Source organism: Cydia fagiglandana, chromosome 21, assembly GCF_963556715.1.
Source record: "Cydia fagiglandana chromosome 21, ilCydFagi1.1, whole genome shotgun sequence".
Classification (NCBI taxonomy): Eukaryota; Metazoa; Arthropoda; class Insecta; order Lepidoptera; family Tortricidae; genus Cydia; species Cydia fagiglandana.
In genome coordinates this window covers 6,906,917-6,919,012 of record NC_085952.1, presented here as the reverse complement: position 1 = coordinate 6,919,012, position 12,096 = coordinate 6,906,917, and the positions used below count along the sequence as shown (strand labels likewise).

General features: G+C 39.8%; 1 protein-coding gene and 1 long non-coding RNA gene across 2 annotated transcripts in view; one reads left to right on the top strand and one right to left on the bottom strand.

Annotated features, from left to right (window-relative positions):
- The window catches only part of LOC134675296 (uncharacterized), a 466,888-nt gene that overhangs the window by 414,709 nt on the left and 40,083 nt on the right, over positions 1 to 12,096 (bottom strand). The window lies entirely within an intron of this gene.
- LOC134674997 (homeobox protein Hox-C4a-like) lies at positions 6,248 to 8,581 on the top strand. The gene is made up of 2 exons (XM_063533141.1): positions 6,248 to 7,131; positions 7,753 to 8,581. Exons 1-2 carry the CDS (start codon positions 6,522 to 6,524, stop codon positions 8,331 to 8,333), a joined length of 1,191 nt encoding a protein of 396 aa, XP_063389211.1. The 5' UTR covers positions 6,248 to 6,521; the 3' UTR covers positions 8,334 to 8,581.

The following is a 12,096-nucleotide window of genomic DNA, read 5'->3' as shown; positions in this document are numbered from 1 at the left end:
CTGCTAAATATATAAAAAATAGTAAATAGAATAGAATAGAATAGAATGTTTTTATTCGTGACAAAACTTAATAGATAAAACAACAGGTAATACTACCACGGTCACGAAATGGTCCCGACTCAGCAGGTGCTAGCCTAAAGGCTAGCGCTGGTCTTCCGTCGGGGCCATGGACTATTACGTCTAAATTATAAAACCGGGCAAGTGCGAGTCGGACTCGCGCACGAAGGGTTCCGTACCATAATGCAAAAAAAAAAACGGTCACCCATCCAAGTACTGACCACTCCCGACGTTGCTTAACTTTGGTCAAAAATCACGTTTGTTGTATGGGAGCCCCATTTAAATCTTTATTTTATTCTGTTTTTAGTATTTGTTGTTATAGCCGCAACAGAAATACATCATCTGTGAAAATTTCAACTGTCTAGCTATCACGGTTCGTGAGATACAGCCTGGTGACAGACGGACGGACGGACGGACGGACGGACGGACGGACAGCGAAGTCTTAGTAATAGGTTCCCGACATTACGCTGTATTTTTTTATTCAAAAAATTATAACATTTATAATTTCCTGCATGATAATTTCTTAAAATAATTCTATCTTATAGTTTCATACTTTTTAGAGCGCGATTTGTAGTAGTCCGACTACGCCCGACTTTTTTAGTATGAGAAAGTCGAAGTCGCCTAGCTTTGGACCGCATTCAGCGCGTCACGTGCGTCGGGCTTAGCCCGATGCTTTGAGTATGAGGGTGCCTTCGGCTCCCAACTTTGGCAAGCGTACAGCGTGTCACGTACGTCGGGTTACGCTTTGAGTATGAGGGAGGCGCCCGGCTTTGGAACGCGTACAGCGTATTACGTACGTCGGTCTACGCCCGACACTTTTAGTATGAGGGCGCCGAAGGCGCCCGGCTTTGGAACGCGTACAGCGTGCCACGTGCGTCGGGCGTAGCCCGACGCTTTGAGTATGAGGGTGCCTTCGGCGCCCAACTTTGGCAAGCGTACAGCGTGTCACGTACGTCGGTCTACGCCCGACTCTTTTAGTATGAGGGCGCCGAAGACGCCCAGCTTTGAAACGCGTTCGTTACGCCCGACGCTCTGAGTATGAGGGCGCCGGAGGCGCCCGGCTTTGGAATGCGTACAGCGTGTCACGTACGTCTGTCTACTCCCGACGCTTTGAGTATGAGGGCGCCGAAGGCGCCCGGCTTTGGAACACGCACAGTGTGTCAAGTACATCGGTCTACGCCCGACTCTTTGAGTATGAGGGCGCCCAAGGCGCCCGGCTTTGGTAACCATACAGCGTGTCACGTACGTCTCTTTTAGTATGAGAAAGTCGAAGTCGCCTGGCTTTGGACCGCGTGCAGCGCGCGACGTTGTCGGGCTACGCCAGATTCTTTTAGTATGAGGGCGCCGAAGGCGCCCGGCTTTGGAACGCGTATACAGCGCGACACGTACGTCGGGTTAAGTCCGAAGCAGTGCCGTATAAATATATAAGATATTTCAATGCCCTAAGCATTTCTAGACCATGGTGCCCCCTCTCCCTAGGGTCATTAAGATTACATTTTTTTTTTTGGTAAATTGAGTGAAGTTCATTGCCGCATTACAGCTGAGAATGGAAATCAGTCACATTATTTTATCTCGAAAATTGACAGTGCCGCAGCAGTAATGTTGCAACAGAGTACCTAATGCTGCTGCAGTCGCCACCCGAATGTCACCTTTATCATATCTTAGGATATAATGTAATTGAAAACGCGAGCGAAGCGAGCGCGAAAATTTTTCGATATAAAAACGCAATTTGATAGACAGTTGTACATTTTTACTTTTAGTATGGAAATCAGTCACATCATTTTATCACGAAAATTGACAGTGCTGCAGCAGTAACGTTGTAACAGAGTAATGCTGCTGTAGTCGCCACCCGAACGTCACCTTTATCATATCTTAGAAAGCGATTGAAAACGCGAGCGAAGGGAGCGCGAAAATTTTTCGATATAAAAACGCAATATGATAGACAGTTGTACATTTTTACTTTTAGTATGGAAATCCGTCGCATCATTTTATGACGAAAATTTACAGTAACGTTGCAACAGAGTAATGCTGCTGCAGTCGCCACCCGAATGTCACCTTTATCATACTTTAGAAAGATATTAAAAACGCGAGCGAAGCGAGCGCGAAAATTTTTCGATATAAAAAACGCAATTTTACTTTTAGTCCCAACCAGGCGCGAATCCAGGATTTCATACAAAGAAGGGATGTGACAGTTTTCTATCAGCCTAGCTTCGCATAGGGCTCGATATTTAAGGATTTCAGCGAGGTTGTTTTCATGCATAAAAGATGCAAGAAAGCAGACCTTGGAATTGACCAAGAGAATTGAATTGGCGAAGTGTGAGCAAGGCAGTAGGCCCAGCTGCGAAAGAGGAAAGCTTGGATCCACGCCCAAGTGTAATTAAGGCAGAAGATCAACTTTGCCGTAAGGCAGAAGGCCTCGCATAAGACCTAACGCCGAACCGCAAAAGAGCGAGAGAGAGTGAAACCCAGATAAATAAATATATACCTACATACAAACACGAACGCTGAAAACACAATACACTCTCTCTCACTTTTTTCGGGTAGTCGTGAAAAAGATGTCACTGTGCAATGAGGGGTAATTAATTTACTGTCGTTTAATTTTGTTGTATATTATTAAATCGACATAATTATTAAATTAAATTTGTTGATGTTCGTACCCCCTCATCTAAACTTAGAGTTAATTTGGCAAAAACCTTCCTCGGTGGCTTATTCATGTCACTACCTATTAAATTCAGCGCCATCTGTTAGTTTACCAGGGTACTCAATAGTGGTAGCACATATTTGAAAAAAGTTTGCCCCTCCTTCCTAAGTAGCGCCATAAGATTCAGGGGCAAACTTGAATCAAGCGAGTGTTGTGGCTACCCCCCCTTTTAAGGGTTGAATTTTTATAGCCTATAACCTGGCCGGAGATTTTTTCGATAGATTAGTAAAGTTTGCATCAAAATCCGTTCAGCCGTTTTCACGTGATGCGCGTTCAAATAAACAGACAAACAGATAAACAGACAAACAGACAAAAATTCTAAAAACTGTTGGAACGTGTTCTGTTATCGATTCTAAGTATCCCCAGCCAACTTTTTTTCAAATATCTTCCATGTACAGACTTTCTACCCTCTACAGCTTTATTATATGTATAGAAGATAGAAGAAGATAGATAGAAGATTATAAATGACCTAGCCTAAGAAGAAAGATAAATAAAGAAAATAATAACTACTTAAGTAAAACAGTTTAATGAAACCCGTCCCGTCATTGTTTATATCATAAATATGAGAATTGAGACTATTTTCAATAGAATCAAATAATACAGAATGGCCTTATAAAAAGCACATAGTAACGCCCGTCACCCAAACAGCGGCGACTTCACAGGCCCCCTGGGAGTCAAGCCAAACGCATTGAACCGGAGTCCAGCTGACATTCGAACCAGCATGTTGTACCGTACTGAAATTAAATGTACATTTAATTTCAGTACCATTTCGTACATTGTCACGGTGACAATATGAGGTCCGTTATAGCGACTTTCAAAATGCATGTGCTTTCAAAAGGCCGCCTCCGCTACAGACCTGCCGACCCACCCGCGAAAACGTAGTGGCCTAACTAGGGAATTCAACCGGTAAATAGTACAAGAAACACCGGTTTATCGGTAATTTATATGCAAGTTTTTTACCGATTTATATACCCTAGGCCTAGCGCAAACAGTTAAAAGAACTGGGAGAGTGGGGGGGGGGGGGGGGGGGGGTACTGAGAAAATCGTGACATTTCTATGGAATTTGGACACGTCACTTAAGGAGTGTCTTTTCAGAAGGGCTCATATTTGTAGGTATAGTTTTTATAGGAAAATAAGCCCTTTTGACTCTCTTTACTTATCGTCGCATCTTGCATCTGTCATTTAAATACATTTTTAATTTTCGATTGGCGTTTGTCAAGCGATTATCATTTTAGCAAGGCCCCGGGCAGACCGCTTCAAGGATGACTCACGTAACTCACGTTATACCGGGCCGTGTCCAGGCCGGAGCTTCCTTTTCTATCACATGACAGGCGATCAAGTGCTGCTTTCCATAGAAAACGATGCACCGGAAGCTTCGGCCCGGACACGGCCCCGTCTAACGTGAGCCATCCTAGTAATCGTAGACCAAGAACGTCATACCTAAACGAAATGGACTCGCGTTCTCACTGAGAATACTGCTCCTGATCGTCATTCGGCGACGACAGATGAGAGTAAACATCGCGGCTCGCACCTCAGTCACTTAAACAGAACGCCTATTATCGCCTCGTAAACTATCCTATTTTATGCAATGCGATATGTCTGGAGGTGAGATTAGTCAGGGTCGTGGCTTTTACAAGTTTTCGGCTTAGACCAAAGTTGCATTGATTGCACCGCGAAAACCGAAATTCGCAAATTGCGGGGATCTTTCTCTTTTACCAGGCGTGGCTCACTCCGCGATTTCGTCGCTTTGCTACAGGTAGCTAAAAGTATATCCGTTCGACCCCAATTTTGGGGTTTGCCATAAGTAAGCCGCGCGTGGCGCTGTCGCCACCTAACGGCCATATCTGATCGTTTTGTTAGAGAGCGAGTCTTCTGTACCTAGTTGGTACTATTACTTATTCTGTGCTTTTACTCCAATGAAGGCGTAATTAGAGTGACAGAGAAAAATTCCCGCAATTTGCGAAATTCGATTTTCGCGGTTATAGCCCAGGTAATTTACGGAACCGTACAAAGCCAAACTCCAACTACATTTTGTTGTCAAATTCGAAGCCTGAATTGGTCTTATTAAATTAATAAATCTTTGCTTTGAGCTATGTAAAACTAGCTGTTGCCCGCGACTTCGTCCGCGTGGACTCTTATCTTGAACATTATTTTACATCTTGAGTAGGTACGAGTACCTATTATAATTTTCATCGATGCAAACTTTATAATACAAACTTTTAATATAATGTTAATGCCCTTTTACCAAGTTTGAAGTTCCTAGCTTGAAAGCTTAAAAAAATGTTTGATATTCATACAAACTTTCAACCCCTTTTTCACCACCTTAGGGGATGAATTTTCAAAAAAGCTGAAATTAGTTTTCTTGTATTTTAATTTAATACCTTTTTGCAAAGTTTCAAGTTCCTAGCTTAAAATAAAATTTGCACCCCAAGACGAACTTTCATCCCCTTGTTAACCCCCTTAGGGGGTGAATTTCCAAAAACGTTGCAATTACTTTTTTTTGAAATCAGCTAATACGCCTTTCTAAGAAGTTTCAAAGCATTTGTGATGGATTCAAACTTTCAACCCCTTTTTATCCCTGTTAGGGGATGAATTTTACAAAACGCTGAAATTACTTTTCCTGTCTTCTAATAATATCCCCAAATACAAAGATTCAAGTCCCGCGTTCGAAAAAATTTTTGATATCCATACAAACTTTCAACCCCTTTTTCACCACCTTAGGGGATGAATTTTCAAAAACGCTGAAATTAGTTTTCTTGTATTTTAATAATATATCTTTTTACGAAGTTTCAAATTCCTAGCTTAAAATAAAACTTGAACCCCATACAAACTTTCATCCCCTTTTTAACCCCCTTAGGGGTTGAATTTCTCAAAATCGCTTCTTATCTCTTGTACACTTTATAAATGCAATCTGGTGTGCAAATTTCAACTTTCTGGCTTTTGTAGTTTCGGCTCTGCGTTGATGAATCAGTCAGTCAGTCAGTCAGGACACTTGCATTTATATATATAGATAAATCTTTGCTTTGAGCTATGTAAAATAAATCTTTGCTTTGAGCGCTCTCATAACTCTACAAGTAAATTAAATAAGGTAAGCGTACTAGTGCTCGACACGCAAATTCCCAATAGATGACACCTTGCTTTCACCTCTATTGACAATGACTTAAGTTTCAATATGACATGTACTGGAACCGCGTCGAGCACCAGAACGTTTACCTTACTGTCAGATATTTTTGCGCGCTTCATTGTGCCAGATATTTATTGAAGGTGACTGTACGTAGTCACATATTATACAACATTATTACCTTTATAAATTTATTCAATTTAATTTAATTGGATAAAACATAGTAGCCTTTTATCCATTAATATTATTTTTTTAATAATCCACGCGTACATTATATTATGTTTATTTAAAGTCTATAAAATGTTTCTAAAGCTGACAAATGTATTCCGGCAATAGAATTATTTAAGAATCATACATTACGCATAAATCCTATAAATAACCAATTGAGACAAATTTATAACCCATCAAACTAACCATGAAACAACCCAAATATCTTACGCCCAAATGAAATCACCCGCTTCATTTACCGTAGTAAACATGGGGTCGAGACAAGGACAAATAAACATAGATCCCTATACGTGTGAGAGGGGCAGATGCGACCATAGCCCCGCCCATGGCACTTGAGTCCGCTTGGATTGGCTTCGACGCAATCGCCATCAGTCTTCCACGGTTTGCCCACAATATAAGTCTATTAGTGACCTAATGGAGGTCTTTGAACAACACAACGAGATCTCAACATCTTTTAACAACAACAGCATCAAGCACTACAATGAATGCAAAGAATTCTACAACAGCTACATTGAAATCGAGGACAAGAAAGAAGATTTCCTAGAGAAGACTTATAGACCGAAATTAGAAGACACAGCGCATTTAAACACACCGTTTTCCGTCAAAGATATACTCAACATCAACCAGACAAACATATACAATTATGAGAAGACTGAAACTTGGAAGAACGAACGACGATACGACTACATGTACCAGCCGCAAACGTGCCCTGAATACTTCGGACAAGTTTATCCAAATATCCCTATGCATACAAACATAGAGCCTTATTGGAGCGAGCCGTACCACGACCCGAAGATGGAAGAATACTACAGCTACCCCCCTTACTGTCACAACGTGTGTCAAAGCTTCGACCAGTACGTACTGCCTCATGTGGAAACAAAGGAACCTCAAAGAGAGCTGCATACGCCGACGTCACAGTTTCAAGACAGATTTGCTGAGAAGACCGTGACACCTGTTGAGGATCCACCGGAATATCCTGCTATGGAATTTGAGAAGCTGCCGGCAGTGTCCAGGAGAAATTCAAGTGAGTAGACATTGTGTCTTCTTCCATGAAAGAGATAGGTAGTTACAAATGTTTTTTGTACATAGATAATTCCAATTTCGTGGCATTTTTTCCTTTTTTTATGGTTCTCTGCTTCTATAATTTTCTTTCTTGTGTTTGTGCTCACGAATAAAAATATTTCCATTTCTAATTTCTACAATGGCAATTAAGTTTACTAACGGTCCGCCAGACAGAAAGCGTTTACACAAGCATATTTATATTATTAATGATATGATGCTTGCAGTTTTAGAGGTGTCACACGCGCGTTTATAGTTAGGTACTATATATTGAAAAGTATTAACTCTCCTTTTTAAACCGCCTGTTTTAGACACTCCATTATGTTGTAACGCAACAAGTAGACATGATAATAATCATAATAATTGGTCATGTATAATTATTATTAAGTACCTAATTACTATACCTACTGAACACGATTAAGTATTCTTAAACAAATACTACTATAACAAATTATAGTGTGTTGTGTCGTGCATTCTCACAGTAAATACCTTTGATATTCGGGTATGCATAGAAAAAAAAACATATTATGTTTTTTTATGTTATGTACCCACATATCTCTTACAAATGTCTTATTTTTGTCAACAGAAACTCCGACAAGCCCGTGTTCAGACAAGATGGACAGAAAAGACAAGAGATCCAAAAGAAAACCCAGGATCCTGTTCTCCCAAACTCAGGTCCACGAGCTTGAGAAACGCTTCAACGCCCAAAGATACCTCTCAGCACCGGAACGTGAAGAAATGGCCAAGTACCTACACCTGTCACCCACGCAAGTCAAGATCTGGTTCCAGAACAGACGGTACAAAAGTAAGAGGATCAAACCAGATGAAGTAACCACATCTACTGACGCTAAACCAAGCAAGAATATAGGCAGAAAGTTTTTCAAACCAGAAAGTAAAGACAAAGAAGATATTAGCTTTGATACCTTTAAATCTATCGCTGATACATATGAAAAAGACGAGTCGTTGACTTCAACGAATTATTTCGAAGATACCTTTCCTTACGAAGAGAACCAAGATAAGTTTTTCAGAGGAAAGACTGAGGAAAAAGTTAGTTCAAACGTGGGAATGTACTATGTTAACCATTCTTACGAAATGCCTAAAGACTACAACGAAGCGCCGGAAGTTAAAAAATATTTTTCTAAATTACAATTTGTTGACAGTTTTTAACGTGAAATTAGTTTTTTAGTGGTTATATTATAAGTAAGTTTTTATTGTTTCGACTGTTATGATTTGATATATTTTAGGTTAGTTTTTTTGGTTTTTAAGTTTTTTTTGGAGACGTACCTAATGATTTTATACCTACGTCAAAATTTTTAGTTATTTACATCTTGCCTTGAAATGTGCCATTTTAGACTGAATACCAAAGTATTACAACTATTTTGTTACTATGTACTTAATTTAGATTATGTATTATGCGTTTAATGCGCGACCATACATGTAAAATATTAAAATAAGTACCTATTATTAAGTTGTTTTCGTATTTCTTAAAGTTGACTGTACTTAGTTACTAGACAGTAACAGACTCATGCCAAAGTATTTGTAAATAAATAAACCACTATGAAATAAAATGTTTCATTCAATTTTCCTTTCGCGTTGTTTAAATGATACCATAAATCAGTCATTCTCAAAGTGTGTTCCGCGGAACCCTAGGGTTCCGCAAAGCCTCTGGTGGGGTTCCGCAAAAATACTTGTAATAATAAGAAAAAAACCTAAAAATAATAAGAAAAAGGTATATCTGGTCCACAGTGACGAACAAAATTTTTTTATTTGGGGTTCCGTCAAATATTTCGCTTTCCAAAAGGGTTCCGTCACCAAAATAGTTTGAGATCCGCTGCCATAAATGAATTCAGCACACCCAATTTATACGAAAACGATATCAAAGACGGCCTAGCAGCTTCACTGATGTAAATATCAAGATAAATTTGAGAGCCCTATATAAACTTTCAAGAGCGGATATGTCAAAAACTATTCAAGATATCGAAAAACTTGACTAAATAAAACTTGTAACAAAATTCATCAGCTTTTGGTTTGTCTAAGTAGTCATGTCGCTAAGACGCAAAGTTTCCAAGATATAAGTGAAAAACCGAAAAATGAGACCTTCTTATCCCCCTCTACCCCCCAGCACCGGGGCTACGGCCGGGGACTTTTGATATGTTCACCTCCTAACTAGTACAAATAAAGTTACGGAGTCAAAAATTTTGTTCCTAGTATTTCCCAGTTTCCCACTATACTTTCTTATTGCTTGGCCTAGAAGTCATTGTCAATAGAGATGACAGCTAGGTGTCATAATATCTACTGGGCATTAGCGTGTCAAGCACTAGTTTATTTTAAAGTAGGTACCTATGTGTTTGTTATCCATATAAGTTATATTTGTTTATTACATGAAATGATGTTCTGGGTCAAGCAAATCTTGTCAGTAGCAAACGGCGGCAAATTTGAAAAATCGCGGGTTAGCAACACTGTGTTCTAATAATTCGAAAATCGCGTGTCATCTGTGTTTTATCTGTGGAATGTGGATCGCGAATGACAGCCATCATCTTGTTTGTTTACAAATGGTTTATAATGTTTACATTCTGAATAGATTCTATTTCAAGAGATATTTCTGCTGTATTAAATACCAATATATTAAATAAGACTGTGCTTAATTAAAGCTAAGGTGCCTACAATGCCTACAGTGCCAACTGAGAAATCTAATAAAATATGAAAATCCAGTATGACATCTACCTGCTGAACCAATGATTTTATTCATACATTCTTGTTTAACGGCATAGTCCACTTACAATTTTATTTTGAGATCTTCAAATTAGTTAATCATTTTTATCAACATTCATTACACACTGCTTTTAAATCGTCCGTCCATACGTATTAATAACAATTTCAAACATTTTCAATAGAGAATCCGCGAGTGACAATTTGAATTGACGTACTTACGTGACAAGGCGCGCTCAGCGGAAAAAAAAGTTTTGTTTCGATGTAAGTACATTGTACATTGCTGCTTTTCTTAGCGCAATACTACTCTTTGAGTGTTGCACTACTTTAGTTTGCTTTACATTGCTACTGACAAGATTTGCTTGACGCACTATAGCTTTTATTGTTGTTTCCACTCCCGCCGCCCCCTAGTGTTCTCATCGCCGGCACAAGGCGTTTTTTGTTCAATTTGTGCGTTATCTGAATTGCTACCACACGCTACACTGTCTGGGCGCTGCAGACGACCGACTATATACAGGGTGGCTAAAAAGTGCATTCCCGTTGCCAGGGAGGTTTAGGGATTATACTGAGCTACTTTTATTATGGGACCAACCAAAAAAAAAATTTACCCTCCCATAGAAAATAGACCAGCCAAAATGTATGAAACAGCCAAATTTTGTATTAACGATTTCGTGGTTGGTCCCATAGTAAAAGTTGCTTATTCCAAAACCTCCCTGGCAACGGCAATGCACTTATTTTTTAGCCACCCTGTCTTCTTCTTCTTCCTCGCGTTATCCCGGCATTTTGCCACGGCTCATGGGAGCTTGGGCCCGCTTGACAACTAATCCCAAGAATTGACGTAGGCACTAGGTTTTAGTCTCCCTGTATATATGCGTTAAACGTCAGTTTGTTGCGTTATGTAAAATGTGTTTGAATATTGAGACTTCCCCGGGACTCAATCTCCATACCAAATCATGTCAAATCAGTTAGCTGTTTAAGCGTGAAAAGGGAACAGATAGACAAATAGACTTCTCATTTATAAAATGAGTATAGGTATATAAATAAAGAGATATCGGTGTGGTGTTTTCCCTAGTTAAAACTAGTTAACTGGGATTTTTAGTCAAAACAAATTTTTGCAAAGTGCCTTGGTGAAAACTATATAGTTTTGACTAATTATTGTTCAAATATTTATTTCAATGATAACTAGACTATACATGTACTGCCCTCCTAAGCTAAAAAGCGGTATTTGCATTAAATTTTCATTTAAAATACGTCCTTCTAGCTTAGGAGGGCAGCATAACACAAAAGCTTTTCTAAGTTAACATTATAAAATATAATTAAGTCGATGCCCGCCCCTGACAGATTGTTATTTGTTTTTCTACCTTGACCACAGAATAAATAATAGTATTAGGTACCGAAGACTCACTCTCTAACAAAACGCGTCTGTTACGATCAGCACAGATATGGCCGCTAGGTGGCGACAGCGCCACGCGCGGCTTATGGCTTTCTCCAAAATTGGGGTGGACCGGATGTACTTTTAGCTACCTGCAGCAAAGCGACGAAATCGCGGAGTGAGCCACGCCTGCCTTGACTTTTGGGGCGGCTAAACTTATTGAACCGGGGCGCCAAATTTCAAAATACGCCCCTGCTGATCAGGGGCCTACCGCGAAACACGTTCGACGTGTTGCCTCCCTGTCACACTTAAGACGAAACAGGAGTCGAGTTTTAAATATTTTAGGTAAATATACCCGTCTCGCTAACGGAAGCGGCACCTAAAAGTAGTGCGATAAGGGCAAGGCGAAAAATCCTGCGTAAAAATCTCAAACATCGAGGTTCCGTACTCGACTGTTTCCTCCTCCAAAACTTAACCAATCGTAACCAAATTTGGAAATCTAAATGATTATGAAATTATCTGTGTCGGACCGTTTTGCTTTTTTGGCTAATTGATATCAGTTAATTTGAATTGCACGCCTCTCATTGCGGCATAGTCAATTAGGCCATTTTGACCATTTTTGAAGGGCTCTAGCGCCTTAAAAAACAAAAATATCAAAAAAAACAAAACGGTCCGACACAGACATTGACAATATTAATCTGTGTTGAAAAAATCATTGCTCTAGCTTCAAAAACCACGGAGGAAAACGAGGAGTAAGTTTGTATGGAGAAATGACCACTCCTGTTGTTGGCTCTTGCGTACGAATAATACAAGTGCGACAGAGAGGCAACACGTCGAACGTGGTTTGCG